At 35.2% G+C, this 19392-nt stretch overlaps 1 protein-coding gene across 1 annotated transcript in view; it reads right to left on the minus strand.

Annotated features, from left to right (window-relative positions):
* Window positions 1–274: 274 nt before the first annotated feature.
* The window catches only part of ALDH1A1 (aldehyde dehydrogenase 1 family member A1), a 48767-nt gene continuing 29649 nt past the window's right edge, over window positions 275–19392 (minus strand). The window contains exons 8-13 of the mRNA XM_006209358.3: window positions 18156–18258; window positions 16283–16467; window positions 14679–14843; window positions 8956–9113; window positions 5961–6035; window positions 275–889 (exon numbers count right to left, since the gene is read on the minus strand). Coding sequence (XP_006209420.1) covers window positions 817–889; window positions 5961–6035; window positions 8956–9113; window positions 14679–14843; window positions 16283–16467; window positions 18156–18258 — 759 coding nt within the window. The 3' untranslated portion in view covers window positions 275–816. The remainder of the gene's footprint in view (window positions 890–5960; window positions 6036–8955; window positions 9114–14678; window positions 14844–16282; window positions 16468–18155; window positions 18259–19392) is intronic.

The following is a 19392-nucleotide window of genomic DNA, read 5'->3' on the forward strand; positions in this document are numbered from 1 at the left end:
CCCCTAACATAGTGCCCAGAACTCAGTAACATAGTGTAGGAACTCAGTAAGTGCTTGCTGTGGAACTGAGGTCATCTTGTCTCAAATGTCTTTTGTTGATTTCAAGAATTCCTCCAGAAAATAAAATGTGTCTCTTTACCCATTTGAGAATGAGTGGATTATACTTTTATTTTTAAATATATCTTTAGGTTCAATTTAATACTGTTTTTGAGTGACCTGCTGAGTAAATCACCATAACCAAAAGTCTACTTAAAAAATTCACACTTAACAAGAATCATGCAAGGTTGTTTTTATTAAGCTTTGTGTTTAGATTATACCTAAGTATTTCAGGCATTACTTTTTTTGACAAGCAGATGTGATATTCTAGGAAACATTTCAACAAACTCCAAGAACTTCACAACTATGGTAATAGAGCACATCCCCTCTGCAGTTAACAGGTGCTGTAAGTTCTTCAAGGGGTCGTCAAGGTCGTCAAGAAGCTAAATGACAACTGGTCCTCTTCTATAAAACGATTATCCTAGACAAGTAGCTACAAAGAAAAGCACACGACTATCACAGAGCTAGAGAGATCTACATCCAAATCCATCCTTTTCATGACAGATAGGACTTGGGGGTCACATATCAGAAGGCAAATGATTCTTTTAGAATAAGCTACATGTCAAATTTTCTATGTGTAGTATTAATGCTAATATGATTTGCTTATGTTTTTAAAAAAAATCAAGGAAGGAACAATTTGGCGTTTAAAACCTACTGTGATACATTAGCTACTGTAGGAGACGCTTAGCCATTGAGGAGTCATCTCTGCACGCTTGTCATTTATGAGTTCTTCTGAGAAATTTTGATTGTGACCGTCTTGATTTCTGTGTATTCGTGAAGACCATATTCTCCACTAGAGAGAGGGGGGAAAAGGCACAGAATTCAGTACAGCAGTACAATGTACTATGGTCAGTAGGTTGGTACAGATTTGTTCCTGCTTATCTGGCTAGGGACAATAGAAAATATTTTCTATGTACAGAAGGATATCAAAACAGTAGCTAGCCAACCATAAGATACATAAATCCCTTTGTGGGAAAAATTTTTAAGCAATTTCTTACATTTTAAATGATCATGATCATATTTTACTTTTTTTCTTTACTTGACTATAAAAAGCCTCACAACACACACACAAAAATCAGCCCAACAAGAATTTTATCATTTTTAGTTTAGGTTCAAATAAATAAGATAGCTGTAACACCAGAGGAAAAGTAATAATACATCATTACTCAAGTAGCATAGAAAACTAAAATTCAAGTGTAGCTTAGTTTAGTGTATTTACCACATGTGATTGGCCCAGAAGTGATGAGGGTGAGAAAATGACCAAGCTTCTATTTTCATCCTAACATGCCGTAATATATGGCTTGAAACAAAATATTTTCTAGGTGTAGTTTCAATAGTATCTTTTGATTCTTGATTCTTGGCAAAAACAAACCCAAAGCCAACTTCCCCCGCTTCCCCAAACAAAACAAAACAAAAAAAACCCTGATCTTATTGTTAGAATTTTTTGTAGAGGGGAGGGAGATTTGGTTTTTTGTTTGTTTGTTTGGTTGGTTTGGTTTTAAGATGAGGAGAGGGTTCATTGGTCTAAATTTGGGGCTTTTTGTAGTTGTTGGATTTTCCTATTCATGCGTCTCTTGTCATTTGCTTATATAACTCTTAAGTCCAACACAAATGATGAGTCAATCAGTTAGAACCCTTGTATCTTGTTATTTGTTACCAGGCCTCCTATCAGTTTTGGAAACTGTGATTTACCCTTTGTTAAGAGATAAAAAGATTGGGCTAAATTATTCTCTGTATTGTTTTGATGAAAGAATTAAATTACACATACATAAAAGTACTCTTAAAATCATAACACTCATGCACATGTGGGCTTACAGAGGAAAAAGATCTTGATCCTTTTCTACCCCTTCCATTTGGTGATGTTGACAGGTATGTGGAAGACATCTTTTTCTCCTGGGTAACCTAATCCTCTTACACTGATTATTTTCTTGGCCATTAAGCTTCTGAAAGTACCTTCTAAAAGCTTCAGTGAGTATGTTCTTCAAAGTAATTAAAGATTTAGCCTCAGTTGTCTGAAACCCATTAAAGGATAAAATTATAGTAAGTTAGATAAATTAACCTACAATTTTTGCCAATAGGCTTTCCATTGTATTTTGGGTTACATGGACACCTGAAACTCAGCGGAGTACAAAGTGTGATAACTGTCGTACTCAGGCTGGAATAAGTCCTGCTTCTTAGTGTTCCGATGTGTGTCTATGATACAACACAAAACATCTGTTTACATTTCTCTTTATATCCTGGCCTATGAGTTCATTATTGGTTCTGTGCTTCTAAAATCTTCATTGTGCCAGTCACCCAGGGCCTGATTCAAATGCTGATTCTGTTTCAGCAGGTCTGGGACAAGGCCTGAGACTGCATTTCCAACAAACTTTTAGGCGATAGCCATGCTTCTCATCCATGGTCCACACCGAGTAATAAGATACTAGTAACACCTTATGTCTGGTTTTCACTCTCTATTCAGAAATGAGCCTGGCACTAATTAAGTAGGCACAAAGGAAATGTTTTCTGAACTGACTTGGCAAATATAATCAAGCAAAAATTGTTCATATTAGCCCACTAATTTATAACACCTTTTCTCCCCATCTCTGAAAGGAATAGGAGGAAAGAAATACCTTGTGAGGTGTTGAGAGCCAGTTGAGTTTGAAGTGGCATATTAACAAAGTCTCAAGTGACCTGTGTTAATCTGAGTAAAAATTGGTGCAACCACACAGAGGGAGCGATTTCTGCCATTTAACTTCCTCCAGTGCCAGCACCATGGTCTGAGACACCAGTTCTTGTTTGGGCACTCAGGACCACCCCCACATTTCAGTCTGCATACCACTGTTTCTAGCTCTTTGAGGACTCTGTTCCCAACTGATCAATTCTACCTTTCTGTTTTGGGGATAAACTGTAATTGAACTCTTGGGAGTCGTTTGAGGTTATGACTTCAGTAATTCTCTTTAAACATCTTGCAGCAAATGACTTGTTTATTAAATTTGCCAAATTTGGTTTCAGGTAGACATTAACACCAGCATCCTCAGCTGGAATTTTTGGAGTAAAAAATTACAGTACAACTTTTCCCTCTGTATTTTAAAGGAGGAAATTATCTATATCCATATTCCAGATTTTTAGGAAATTATTGGTGGCTTATTCCTGTTTTCCATCACTTTCTTGCTTGATTTCTTTATGTCTTGAACTTGAAGTTTTACCAAATTGTTTTTAACAAAATTGATATATTTTATCTACTTTAGTTATTTCATCTCTTCTAATTATTTTATCTTCAACATTCCTAGGGAAATGTGTTAAAAGCTGGGCCAGCAATAAAAAACTAACTGTCCTTCAGAATAATCTAACTTTCGTTATAGCTTTTTGTTCAAAGTAATTAGCTCTGCCAAGGGACTCTTCAATAATGGATATTATAAAGAAAAGGAGCTGGGGTTGGGTGAAGCCATTTGTTGAGTCCCCACTTTCTGACAGTTACAATGCTATGGAATGAACACATAGTATGTATTTTAACTCTCATAACCACCTTAGGAGGAACATTAACGTCTCCATTTTAAATAGGAGGAAATAGAGGCTCAAAAGTTAGGCAACTTGAACTGCGCTGAATGGCTAGCAAGTGGTGGAGTCAGAATTCAAATGCAGGTTTCTTATTCCCCAATTATATATATATATTTTTACTATGCCATGCTCTTTTGATTAAATTAGTATTTTGCCACTTCGCCTTCCCAACAACATTCTAAAGCTATCCATGGCTTTTTACTGTTCCACTAATAAAATATAAGCCAATTTTCTTGAATTCAAGGCTTCTTAATTTGTATCCTATTTAACTCTGAAAGCATACTAGTACCCCCGGAAATCCCTGCCAGTCAGCCAAATTCACTAACTCCTCAACATGCCACAGGAACATTCATTCCTTCAAGAATGCCCTCTTCTCTACTTCCTAAGCTCCTACACTTGTTTCATGTCCCAGATTAAGTCCTATCATTTCTGTGAGGTCTTCTCTTTCTATCCACTGCCATTAAGTTTTTATCTACTGAATTCCCACTGAGGTTAGAATCATAGAATCTTAAACATCAAAAGGAGCTCACAGACCTTGTATTTTCTTCTCCTACTCCTATCCCCACCGCAAATGCTGACCTTGTCTGACAGACGGAAATAGTGAGAGTTAGAGATGCCATGAATGTGATGCTCCAGGGATGCCCAGATTTTCTGTCCTCCAGTATTGTGCTCTGCATTTTAACTGCTTTTCCACCTCTGTGAGGTATGTACTCCCAGTCTTGTTACTATTTATTTCGTAGTGTGTATAGGTTATTTTGCTCTATATTATCTTAAAATTTTTTTTTTTAGTGAATGAAAGACTCTTTAAATTCTATAGTGCTTTACAGTTTTCAAAAGTTCCACACACATGATTTCATACAATTTCATAACTTTTTTTTAAAATCCCTTACCCCTATATTGCCCCTCACTCCTTCCTTCTTCCCCCTGGTAACCACTAGTTTGTCCTGTATATCTATGAGTCTGCTTCTTTTTTGTTTTATTCACTAGTTTGTTATGTTTTTTAGTGACATAAGTGATACCATACAGTATTTGTCTTTCTCTGTCTTATTTCACTTAGCATAATACCCTCCAAGTCCCTCCAGGTTGTTGCAAATGGCAAAATTTCATTCTTTTTTATTGCTGAGTAGCATTCTATGGTATATGTGTGTGTGTGTGTGTATATATATATATATATATATATATATATATATATATATCATATCTTCTTTATCCATTACATAGCACTCCTGCCTCCACAATTATATGGAGGATGAAACATGATATGTTTCTGGGGCTCCTAGGATCTCATATACGTAGCACTATTTAATGAATGTATATTGAGAAGCAGGTTGGATCCTTTTAACACTTTAAGCCCTGTTTTCACTGGCTCCCCAAAGATAGCTGATTTATTGTAATTTTGCTGATCTATTTAAATGGCAAGTACGTGGCCATGTAATGCACTCATAACCTTTAGAAACTGAGCCTGATTTTTACTTGCTATTTACATAGCTTCACTATGTTTGAATATGATGTCTTTTTTTATGACTTTAAAAATTTATTGATAACTATGAGAAAAGTTTAAGAAATAAAATGATTAAAATTGCTTGAACAAAATTAAGCAAACATATTGCCACTATTTTCTGTATAAGTATGTTTGTGTACATTTTTTAATAAGTTAACATATCCTGGTTTGAAAAGCAACTGAAGGCTCATAAATGCATATATATATATATAAAATATATATCTCCTCAATCTAGTCATAACTATAAAACATGTTTTTCTTAGTTGAATTTCCCTTCCAGTTTAGATTTTAGTACCAAAAATAACTCATTCAGGTAATTTAAAATTTTAGAATCTTCATCAAAAATATTTCAACAAATGAGAATCATTTCTCCTACACTGAAACATTTTTTGAGATAAAGGCACCTAATTTATTTATGTAAGAGGCATATTCAAGTAGCTAAAGTGTTCTTATACTTGCACACTTCATACAATCACCAATTTGTAGTTTCCACCTTCTTGCTGGAAACATTTCGCAAATATATTACATTCATGTATACAGGAACAATTCTAAAAGTAGACAGTTGTTCAGTAACTAATGTAAAGTGCTTAGTATGATCCCCTATGAGTCATAGGAGCTTATAGTTAAGTTATACTTCCCTCTGCCATCACCTTTTTGCACTTATGGGATAAATCCAGCATTTAAAAAGCTGTTTGACAGTATGGATGTCCAGAAAAGAACAGAGGCAGGTTTTAATTTCAGTAGTAACTATGAATTAATTTCCTGGGAGTGATAACAATCTTTATCAAGGTAAGTATTTATCTGAATCGAAAGATATTCTTACAGTTCTCGTCCGTTGCCAGACATCTTGAATCCACCAAAGGGGCACTGGGCAGATGCCACACCATAGCAATTCACCCTGAAAAGAGAAGTACATTATAGATCATACTTAACCTATGAAATAACTCCTAAATTGGGAATTTTTGAAATTCAGAGAGCTCTTTAACGACTCCATTTATTTTAATATTACATACTCATTATGAAAAAAAGCACTACAAAATTAGAATGTAGGAGTATAAGTATATGTATATATACTGCCTAGAAATAAATCGGATGATATAGTTCTGCGTTTGGATAGCAATGTTGGTAGTATATTGTGTCCCTGAGTTGTATTGTGAACTGTAAGAGGCAGAATAGCCGGCATGCCATTGGAGAAAGGGCATGGTGTGTGAGAGACTCGAGTTTGTTGGATGGGTGTTCTTTATATTCAGTAAGCTTTGTAATTCTCTTGTGGCTTGTTACTTATCAGGCTAGAATCAATTTTCTTTTTCAACTGTAATATGTCTCATATTATTCAATTCACTTTTTTTCATTAATTAATTTAAAAAATTGCTTTAACAGAGGCCTTGGCAGGCATTGGGTTCCATTGTTAATTTGTTTATCCCTTGACATATTTTAAAAAATGTTTTTAAATGTTCATATGGACAAATATAATTATAAAAATATGGATAATTGGAATGCTTAAAAATTATGGTTAAAGATCAAGACCAGGAGGAAAAGTTAGAATGTAGTTATGCAGGTCATGAACAATTTATTTACCTTTAAATTTCCTGGTGGCCAAAGTGAACAGCAAAATCTAATTATCTACATGATTCTTATTATACATAAGAGAACAAAATATTTTTAAAAGAGAAACAAGGAGTTTTTCTTTTACACATTTCCCCCCTTTCATGCTATTATAATAGGTGAACAACAGTATGACTTCCAAACAAATTGTATTATGCTCGGAAGAGTTTGGTTGTTAATTTGATTCTTAGATACTGTTCAGATGTTTTCTCAGTTACAGCATTTACTGTCCCAGTCAGAGAGCCACTATTTTCATTGGACCACAGAGTTCTTATCCAAGTCTCCCATACTGGAGGACAATTCCTTAAATAAAGTTACATTTTAAAAAGATAACATATCTCAGCTTTGTTTAATAGCTCTTTCAAAATCAGATCCATACCTTGAAATTACGAGTAAAGTCCCAGTAACTTTGGAATGTAGTAGTTATTCTGAAAACACTAAGCGGTGACTATGTCTGGGACAATGCCAGAACATTGTTATGTGCTAGGATACACAGCAATAAGAATATAGTCGCCGCTGTTTTAATAGTAGAGAAATTCCTGACTGGGGATTCCTATTCTGGGTGGAATGATGTTATAACAAGCTTCCTAATTAAGCAGGCACATAACATCCTATTCCAACGTCAAAAACCCTACACTGGAAATGAAACTATTTCAAATATAAGTAGAGTAAGAACTCAGAGCTATTCAGTTAGAGAGAAATGTTAGTTAAAAATGATCAGTCATGCTAATTGAGTCTCTTCCTATGATCCTATCTTATGATAAAAAAGGGAAGTGCTATACCCACAAATCCTGGCTCTGCTCCGTAGAACCTGGGTGACATTGGAAAAGTTATCTTGCCTCTCTAAGTATATCTTTTCTTGTCTGTAAAATGGAAGTGATAATATTTATTAAGGTTGTTTCAAGGAATAAATAAGATGATGTATAGAATGTGCTTCTTATAGTGCATGATACATAGTAAGTCTTTAGTAAATGGAGGTGCTACATATACATGCAATAACAATGCTGAATTCTATTATATAATTCTATTTTAGAAAAATTCTCTGTTAATCATCAGCCATACTGATTATTTAGGAAGAAGTTATTTGACTGTAAGAGTCTCTGAGAGAAAATATCCTACTATAGAAAGAACCAGGCTTTTGAGTAGTGATGCTCAGTCCTGATATTTTTAAAGCTCCCCAGAAAACTCAAATGTGCAGCCAGGGTTGAGAATCACTGCTTTTGAGTCTGAAATAAGTCTGAATCTCAACTGTCAATTATCATGTGATCTTGATCAATTAGGTAACCCTGCTAAGCTTTTTTTTCATTGATAAATTTGCCATACCAATGAATGGTTGTAGTAAGATAAAATGAGATAATCTTGTGAAGAACACAGTGCAGTGCTTAGCATGGAGCATGTGATAAAATATAGACTCTCCCTTTGGTTAAGAAAGAAGATTCTAGAGCTATCAAGAGGGGCAAGGATTGCTTGGCTATCTCTTGAGGATAAGTACTTTTCAACATGTAATGGATTTTTAACTGGAGTCGGTGTGACATTGTCAAGAAGGAAAATAATCTTGGGCTGTTGCCAGGACTGAGGGGACAAAGTGAGGTTTGATGGAACAAAAGTTACCATCAAAAGCAGTCCAGAGATGAGGGGCTGGGCAGGAGATGCAACAGTTTGAGAGGCATAGCCTTACCATCTATACCCTCTAAATAAAGTATAAAAATCAGAGATACAAACCAGGTCAAAAATGGGACAGACATGTACCTCAAGACTTAGTATGTTCTTCCAAATTAAGACCTTCAGGCATTTCTAGTAATCCCTGAGTAAAAAGCTGATGTAAGAACTAAATGTTTGTATATATAAGGGCACTGAATAAATATTTTCTTATTATCTAATTACCTCAATTAAAACAGACCTTTTATCTCTCCTGTGTATAGTGTAGTGCTGAGTGCCTAGAAATTACTTACTAACATTCATATTGTATTAGTCAAACATCAATAAATATTGTGGGCAAGCAGTTTCAGAACACTGGATGTATATGTATATAAATTCACTTCTGAAGTTTTTCCAATGTAGCAGAGGTTTTAGTTTGTTTGATTTTTAAGACAGCAGCTGCTTTTCTAGAAGGTCTTATGATTCCAAACAAAAAATCAAAGTCAGGAAAGGTTCAAAGTAGCCTGTTGATATGGTTAACATTGAAAAGTTCATATTAAATGAGTCTGACTTACCACACTGTCCCGGCCTGCAGAGCAGTGGAGACCGTGATGGCTCTATCAAGGTCTTTGGTAAAAATTCCTGCAGATAAGCCATAGAAAGTATTGTTTGCTCTCTTGATCACGTCATCTAAAGATTTAAACTTCATGATTTGCTGCACTGGTCCAAATATCTATACCACAAAAAATGAATGAAATAAATCCAAGTAATAGGTTACAACTAAATATTTTATATGATATTATAGTTTCTTTTTTCACTCCTATAAACTATTCTAAATTGATTAAGATTTTGCTTATTATCTCAAACTTATGTGAAAGAATCAAAATTGTAGCTGCTGGCACGGTAGGTTAAGACCCACAATTGTCATGTGTCAAATTCTCTTTGGAACAAGATGGGATACAAATATATTAGGCAATAATAATTTTCTAGAATTGGAATTAGGCTTCCAAGAACTTACAATTGTGCATGAAATCATTACTTTCAGAATTTCTTTTTCATTTAGGAATATTTTAAATTCTCTGCCTATTTTTTCCTCATCTTTCAAGTCACTACATAAACAACAAACCAGAGAAAGCAATGCTTCTTCTACTGGATAAGTGAGTAGGCAATGATTGATGATAGTTATGCTTTAAATATCAGTGTAACATCAATTGCATTATCACTTATTCTACTGGACTTGAATATCTTTTCATAATCAGTCAGGTTAGGTGAAACAACATAATTTTTGTTCATATTCTTCTCCTCAGTCAAAGCTTATGAAATTCACATATATCAAACAGAATGATTTGTTACTGCAAGGCGTTAAATCCTCAACCACCCTGTACTAACTAAAGCATGAGTTCATTGACAATGACTATAATCACAGGACCAGAAACAAAAAATCACAATTTGCTCTTTCCAGCCTTTCACTTTTGCTAGACCCTCTATTTAGCCCAGCTTAAACTCAGCTTATTCTGTATTCTGTCCTCAGATGGGAGAAAAACAATTTTCTCTTAAAAATTGAGCTCCTATGTTATGGTTTCCATAAAGCATATATTAAAATTAAATAAGATGGGGGCTCCTCTGAGTGTTACCAGAATTTTCTGGGAAGTGTAAATTAAGGGAGGAGAAAATCAGAGAAGGCAGTCTTCTAGTGTTCATCATTGATCTAAATATTGAGGGAAGTGTGGGGCTGCCATTCAATAGAGGTTGAGTACAAATCCTAAGGCTGTAAACCTAATCATGATACTGTAACCTGGGAACCAGGCATATAGCAGCTACTGTATGAAATATATTACTATCTTACATAATTTTATTTGAACACAGCATATGGCTCCAGGTTTCTTTAAAGTAACAAACAAGCTGTTCTACTATGTATGTGTAGGAACACAATAAATGTTTCCTTGGTTAAAGATTTTTTCGTAATCCTTTTTATCTGTTATTAACCACGGTATGCAAGAGCAACAGCTCTAAGAAGACAGATATTTGTCAAGAAATGCAGAGCTATAATTCAGTTGAGGTCTGAATCAATGTAATAAAACTAAGTATGTTTGATTATCCTTATCCATATGCATTAGCTTTTTTGTTTTTTTTCTACTTATTTCCTGTTTGCAAATCTGAATCTGCACTTTTCTCCTGGTTTGATGACTTTTTTTGTCATGGGTGGGGAGTTGGTTAAAGAAAACAACCCGTTCAGATTCTCTATTATATCATTGACTTGAAATACAAGTTTATCGAATGAAAGGATTATGGTTAAGTACATCTGAGTTGTCAGTGCCTTCTTATTGTAGTGTATTATGTAACACCTTCAGAGTCCAAAGCCAATTAATCCATCACTGTCTTTATTTAAATCCCTCGGTGCCTATGAGGTAGATGACATCCAATTCCTAAATGCAAACTAGCCTTTCCTTGTTGAATGTCAGATATCTGTTCTTGATGTTAATTAGTTTGTGCTCACCAAATATTTAGCTGCAATATATTTGTCTAAGAAAATTACGAAGGTCAACAACTGAAAAATATAGTGCCAAGAGTTCATGGAGGGTGAGGAGTAATGTGAGGAATGAATGCTATTTTCCAACATATGGATGCCTCTACGTGGAAAAAGACCATGAGGCAGATATGGAATCAACAGGTAGAACATAAGAGAAGGGATTCCTAGGGAGCCAGAGGCACAACTTTCTAATGCTTATTACTGTCCAGACATGGAAATGCCTGATAGTGAGTTACCTGTTGTTGATGTTGTTTAAAGAGATACTGGCTGACCACTGGTAGGAGCAAACTGACCACTGGTAGGAGCAAACTGATGGATATAATGGGAGTTGGAAAGGTGAGCTTAAATGATCATTCTAGCTTTATGATGCTTCTGTAATTCTGTGGCAGTAGCAAGTCACTTAAGCTCTTTGGATTTCAGTTACCTCAGGTATAAATTTGACTTTTGGCCTGCATTATCCATAATGTTCCTTCTAGCACTAATATTCTATCTATTTTTAACAGAATGGTTCCTAACCTAACTGGTTCCAATCCTAAAACAAGATTCTCCAATGTTAGGTTAAGTGGATTGAATGGAGAATGAAGTTAATATGAGCAACAGTAGGTCAAGTAGAATAAGTGGGGGAATGGTGGCCCTGAGAAGTAGGTTGTGATCCCAAGATGCCTTTAATTAGCCATGTGACCTAACCTCTTACCTCTCTGGGCCTTGGGTTTCTCATCTGCTATTTAGGATGATAACAAGCATATCTCTAAATCATAGTTGACTTTGTGGCTCAAAAAAGAATTCAAGATGTAATAAGGTTGAAAAAAGTTTGACATGTTATATTTACAAGAGTAATGAGTTATGTATGACATGAAGGAGCTAAGAACTACCATGTCATTATTTAGAAACATTCTTGGATCAGAATATTATGCTTGATTTAATTTAGTTTCCAAACATTAAAATGTACCATAGGAAATACAGACCTTATAAATGTTCTGAGATTTTCATTAGAAAAATAATGCAACCCTAGCTATGTGAAAATAAGAAAAGAGAGCATTTGATTGCCTTTGGGAAGAAAGGACTGAAGACTTTCTTCTAACATTGGAGATATTCCATGAAAAGAAAAGAATATAATATAACTCTCAAGAGGTTGTTGGGAGAATTAAATTGTTGGGAGAATTAAATGAGAATATTTAATATTTATAGAAAATATTATTTATTTATATAAATATATTTATATAATGTAATATTATATAAGCATATATTTATTGATATATAATATGCAATAAACTTTATATAAATGAATACAAATGTTATAAATATAAGTCTCTATATAAAATAGAAATAAAATATTTCTATTTACTATATTCATATAAATGCGTTTATGTTTTGTATTGCCTATAGGACATTTGGCACATAATGCACAGTCACTAGATGACTTTATCACCAGTGAAAACAATAAAAACTGCAGACCATATCCCTCAAACCACAGACCAATATCAACTACAGCAAATATTCCTAAAAAATATTAGCAAATAGTGTTCAGCAATACCTACAAAGAATTTTATACCATTACCAAGTAAAGTTCATTTGAGAGATGTAAGTCTGGTTCAGTCCTCAAAAAATACTCAGGTATAAATCCAGTAAAATATGTGTAGGACTTGTATACTAAAGATTACAAAATGCTAATGAAAGAAACAAAAGAAGATATAAGTAAATGAAGAGACCTATAATGTTCAAAAACTGGAAGATGTTAATTCTCCCCAAACTGATGTATACATTTATTGTGACTCCTCTCAAAATTCCAACAAGATTTTTTAATATATAGGGATAAGGTTATTCTAAAATGGAAAAGTAAAGGAATTGGCTTAAGCTAAAACAATTTTGAAAAGAAGAATAAAGAGAGAGGACTCAGTCCTCCCAGTGTCAAGACTTACTGTACATCTACCATAATCAAGGAGGTACTGGTAGAGAAATAGACACACAGATCAACTGAACAGAGTAGAGAACCCAGAATTTGATACACACAACTATGCAAAACTGAAATTTGACAAAGTTGCAAAAGCAATGGAATGGAAGAAAAATTGCCTTTTTGACAAATGATGCGGGAGAAATTGGAGATCTAGAGGCAAGGACAAACAAGCAACCTTGACTTTAAATCTTGTACCTTGCCTAAAAATTAACCGAAATGGATCACAGACTTAAACACAATATACAGACTATAAACCTTTTAGAAAAAAATTTAAAACTACACGGAAGAAGTCTTTTAGATCTAGGAGTAAACAAAGAGTACTTCAGAGTTGACTCCAAAAATATTATCCATAAAAAGAAAAATGGATAAATTGGACTTCCTCAAAATTAAAAACTTGTTCTGAGAAAGACTTTGATAAGAAGATGAAAAGACAAACAACAATCTGGGAGAAAGTATTTGCAAACCACACACCCAACAAAAGATCAGTATCTAGAATGTATAAGGAACTCTCAAAACTCAACTCTAAAAAGCAAACGATCCAATTAGAACATGGGCAAAAGAAATCGAGACATTTCATCAAGGAAGATATCAGATGGCAAATAAGCCTATATAAAGAAGTCTAACATCATTAGCCATTAAGGAAATGCAAATTTAAAACTCAGTGAGCTATTTTACCTATCAGAATGAGTCAAAAAATAAATAGTCATATCAAATGTTAGCAAGGATGCAAAGAAACTGAGATCATTCATACATTGCTAATGAGGATGTCAACTTGGTCAGCCACTCTGGAAAACAGTTGGCTAGTTTCTTAAAAAGTTGCATCTACCATATGACCTAGCAATTGTATTACTCCTGGGCATTTATCCTAGAGAAATGAAGACTTAAGTTGACATAGAAACCTGTATACTGATGTTTATAACAGTGTTATTCAAAGTAGCCTCAAAATGGAAACAAATCAAAGTTCTTAAGTGGGTAAATGGTGAAACAAACTGTAGTGCATCCAGTAGAATACTACTCAGCAATTAAGCAGGAACAAACTATCCCTACATGCAACAACCTAGATAAATCTACAGAGGACTATGCTGAGTGAATAATAGCCAGTCCCCAAAGGTTGCATGACGTATGAATCCACTTATATAACATTCTTGAAATCACAAAATTATAGAAGTAAAGAACAGATTGGTGGTTAAGAATAAGCCAGGGTTGAGGATGGGGTGGCATAGGAGGGACATGGTTTTGACTGTTAAAGGGAAATATGAGAGATTCATGTGGTGATGAAATGTTCTGTGTCTTGACTGTATCAATGTTGACATACTTGCTATGATATCATACTATAGTTTTGTAAGATGTTACCATTGAAGAAAACTGGGTAAAGAGTGCATGGAATCTTTCTGTATTACTTCTCAAAACAGCAATTGAATCTACAATTATCTCAAAAATAAGAGTTTAACTTAAAAAAACTGTATATCACTTTATTCTTTCCTAATTATTTTCAAATATATTATTTCCAAAGGAGAAAAAGCCACAATGAACGTGGACTTTAATTTTCCCTTAATTTAAATCTGTGAAGGAAGCACCTAGAAAGTGTTAAACATCCTGATCTGTGTTGGGCTGAAAATTCTTGGTCTGCCCAATGGATTCCTTAGTATTTTTAATCTTAATCAAAAATAACTTAATCTTTTATCAGTATTAGGAGAGTAACATTTACTGTGAAAAGTGTTCAAAGAGCTGAGAATGTTAAAGGAATACTTTGTGTACATTCATGCAGACAAAATATGGCAACAGAGGGAACAGAACAGAATGAAACCATTTACCTCCTCTTTGGCAATGCGCATCTCATCAGTGACGTTAGAGAAAACTGTGGGCTGGATAAAGTAGCCTTTATTCCCCCATGGGCCTCCACCACACTCCAGTTTGGCTCCTTCTTTCTTCCCACTTTCAATGAGATCAATAATTTTTTCATGTTGTTCCTTATCAATCTAATTGAAAAATGCCACATGAAAAGGAAAAAAATTAGCAACTTGTAAAGATAATACATTATTAATAAGGGTTTCAAAATGCTAGGATATTGTTATTAAGTCAAAATTTCAACCAAAACATCTGACAGAGGCTCAGACTCATTCACTGGGTATATTTTATTCTCATGACTCTTCTGGAAAGAAAACTTGGAGATAAATATTTGTGTTTAGTATTTGTTTTACAGTCACGCAAGAACAGCATATTGGCACTGCAAACACCTTTCACACAACTGTCACTTATTTACACTGAAATGCTTGTTAATCAGCAACCATACTTACCTAGAAACTATAGAAGAAAAAGGGGTCTCATACTGGGTTTAATTAGACATGGCAGTTGGGAAGCAGATGCTTTGGTACTTTAGGAAGATTCCTAGACCTCTGGTTCTCCTCGTTCCTGACCATCCCCTGTGGCCAGGTCCATGCTCCACGCTGACCACAGTCTGGTTACCCCACCCAGTTCAGGTCCCCCTGGGACAGACAGTGGGTCTGGTTCCAATTTCCGACCCATCCTGATTGTTGCCATCCTGCTGCCTTAAATGGGCCACATCTAAATTTATTACAAGAATTACAGAACTTAAGTGGTTTGTGAAACAATATTTTTATAAGGAAAGAAATGACTCCAGAGTCCTAGCTGGGAGTGTCAGGAGCATGTACCTCCCCACTGTGCACTGGAATTGTGACTAACTATTGCCTCAATTCCTGTTTGGGGAGGTTGAAGGATTGGTGATTCTTGGACTCCACACAGCAGACAGAGAACTGTATAGGGAAGAGGCAAAGGTGACCTTTGGGTAGGAAAGAAACTCTTATTGCAATGGTCCTAAGTAGGCAGGAGAAAATGGGAACCCTAGGGAATACTAGGCTTTAACAACTAAAATGAGAAGTTCACCACAAAGTTAGGAACTCAGGGCTTTTTAGGACATTCATGCTACCTTTAGAAGATCAGAGTGACTACAGACTTTGGAGAGAATTTAGTGTCCTGCCAGCTGCCTATATCTGAGGGGTGGAAGTGAGACAAAGGGTTGATTCTGAGGAAGAAATAAATGATAGGACTATGGAAGAATTTCCAAGTGAATGGGAACTGTATACAGGAATCCAGAGGCGTACAGAGTGAGGAAAACAAATGTACAGCATTCATTATTTTCCCTCATATCTTTAATTTCCAGTATATCTCTCAAACTGTTCCTAGATGTGAAAACCGGGCAACAGAAAAGGAAGAGGCTTTCTTTACCACTGAGAGTTAGAGTCATTGGTTTTTTTAATCACCAACTGATAAAAGATTGTCACTTAAGAAGATACATGGATAGAAAGTAGTTGTATTCAATAAAAACCAGGCCTAAAGAGGACTTCTTTTTCTTTATTCTTGTGTCCTGTGAATGCTGTTCCATCTATTTTATACTCACCTGAGGGCCTTGACTGACTCCTGGGGTCAGAGGATTCCCAAGAACATACTTTTTAGCCCTCTCAACACTCCTTCGAACAAACTCATCATAAATGGATTCCTCCACAAAGAGCCGGGATGCAGCTATGCAACACTGGCCCTGGTGGTAGAATAAGCCTTGGTGTGCAAATTCAACGGCACTGTCCACTGCAAAGAAGATGTTCATGATAAAGAAGAGATACTTTCTGAAGCTTATATATTTTTATAGATATTTCTCAGAAGCAACATGGTGGTATACAAAAACTGTGAGTTCTATAGTCAGACACAGACTCAATATAGTCTACCTCTTATCAGCCAGTGACAAATTAGCCTTTCTGATCCTTTATTTGCTACAGAAATGATAGCAAAAATAGTAGAATCTGAAAAAATAGTGGTTATTACACCAACTTTAAATGGGCAATACCAAGAATGTAGGAAGAGACAAAGATAAGGAAGGCAACAAGTGTAGGAATGGCTTTAGCAGGCAGAGACAGCTCATTGAACACTGAGAATAAAGTAAAGCCTTATAAATATCAAAAAAAATCAAATCTCACTATAAATGAGTTTTATAAATATCTCTATTCATAATTACTTAGATGACTGTGGATATTTTTTCAGGCCTCAAGTTTTAACTAAATGATAAGATATAAAATATCCATTACATTAGATAGGAATTTCAAAACATTCTTAGATATGCTGATCAACAGAAAAAGTGGTATTTCTGGAGAAAAAAAAACATACAACTAAAATTCAGAATTTCTCACCCACCTTACAAACCTATTCTAGGAAAAACATTTTCCAGATGTACCTAAAATGTGCTATATTATTTCATATATGCCTATAAACTCTTATCTGTTTATTTGAGATGGCAGAATGGGTCTTAAAATGAAGAGTTTGCTTCAATAGTAGATCCTAAACAACTAAAGAAAGTATTCTTTGCATTTTATTTTCCTAAATGCACAAGATTTCATTTAACATTATAGCAATTAGTTACTGTTTCTTTATTTTGTGAATTTATCACATGTGCTTAAGTTGTAGTGGAAGCAGTTTACAGAAAGGTTTGGTACCACCCAAAGTCTTGTCATGTTTGAAAAATGTATAATAATGGAGTATGCTCTTAAAAACTTCAGTTAAGATCATAATACTAACACAGGCCAATTCCATAAGCCATTTGTGTTTATTGCCTCATACCAATAATGCAGCTGTTAGGGACAAAGTTAGATGCATGTTTGACCTTCTTTTTCTGCTAAATGACTCCCATTTAAGAAAAAAATGATTGTGGAATTCTATTTGGTAATATTATCAGAATGATCCTATGGTATTATATAGTGGAGCCACACCATAATTAGAGATTTATTATATATAAATTCAACTACACCTGCTAGAAAATAAAGGGAGAAATTACTCAAATAGTAGGTGTCATTTTCCTCCGGCCATTTCATTCAATGAATGTGTGACCCAGAGAGAAGGGAGATGACAAATGGGCAACTTGCTGTCTCTCCAGCTGGTCTCAGTCCAGCATGTTTGAGGGTACCTCACCATGCTTAAGGTGATGTTAATATTTAAAGGTAAGGATTTTTTTAAGAGTACATTATGGCCCCTAAAGGCAAAACAGTTAGCTTCTCTAGAGTTCAGTTGAGAAAATAGCAGTCTATTCCGAGCCAGGAAGAAATCATGTCTGTGTTAGACTTCTCTAGGTGTTGTAACTTTAGGACAGTTTAAGATTTTTAAGAGTAATTTTGGACTCTAATTAATGCCTTACACTTTGACATTAGAAGCAAACCCTTCACTGTATGGTGTTACAAGACACCAAAAAGAATGAAGGGAGAGAAGTGAGCAGAACGGCTTTTACTCACGGTCAGCATCAGCAAACACAATGCAAGGACTCTTCCCACCAAGTTCCAGGGTCACCCTCTTCAGATTGCTTTTCCCGGCAGCTTCTTTGATCAGTTTGCCAACCTGAAGTGGAGCGTTACAGAGGAGGAAGCTTAATCCGCTCTCATGAAGTCAGATTTATTTAGCATTTTTAATTTTTATGATGTTTGTGCCATAGTTACATTTCATTAGGGAGAAACATTAAATGACATTTTTCCAGATTTGGCACCTTCATATATCAAAGGCTCCTCCACTCAAGCATAAACATATAATGAATCAGGAAAACACTCATGAGAACAGATATACTGAACATGATAGCTGATCTTGATGCACATGGCTAGACAGGAGGTTATTTTTCACTTTAATGAGAATTTCATCTTTCTTCTGATCAATCTGACATCGTGTTCCAACCATAGCTTATCTATTTTGACTTTTCATCCCCTGTATTGAAATCCAGAAAACTATTTAGACAAAGTGGCATATTCACTGCCCTGCACACAACCCTCCCCTCACCCCAATCCCATCTCTCCCTGCCTTTCATTATATGCCCACCCTGACCTGGGCTGCCTCCAATCCTACCCTTCCTTAGGGTGCAGCTCATATCTTAGCTCCTCTCTGAAGCGCTCTCTGATGAGTCAAGGCTGATAATAACCCTTTCTTCCTCTGACCTTCAGTAAGAGTCCTCACGAGGACTCTTTCAGAGTCTCCCTTAGATTGTATGCATCATCAATTTCCCAAACAGATGTCACCTCCCTGCTAGCAGTGGCAATGACTGCACACATTTTCTCAGAACTATCTATCACTGTGGGCTCACTTAACTGTTTACTGATGGATAGCCCTTCTCTCTCCGTATCTCTCTCCCTTTTTCTCCAGCTCTCCTCCACACCTTTGGACAGTGAAGTTAGGAAAAAGAAATTGGATCTATGCTCTATGCTGCGACTTCAGTTAGCTGGAATCCTAGTGTTCTGGTTTCTTCTTTAACGCTAGTTGCCTCTCTTCAGAGAAAGAAATTGTTTTCAGTTTTTTTCTTTGTGGATCACGTCCCATGAAGATTATTTTCTACAGTTTATATATTTTTCATCTCTAAAAGCTGGGTTGCTTTATAACTATTTCTTCTTTATTATTTTTACTGAAGTCTTAATACACTAAAATGACCTTTGCAAGATGATTTCTTTTATCTTGCTTCTTTTATTCTGTGGATTTCTTTTCCTACTCAAC

Source organism: Vicugna pacos, chromosome 4, assembly GCF_048564905.1.
Source record: "Vicugna pacos chromosome 4, VicPac4, whole genome shotgun sequence".
Lineage (NCBI taxonomy): Eukaryota > Metazoa > Chordata > Mammalia > Artiodactyla > Camelidae > Vicugna > Vicugna pacos.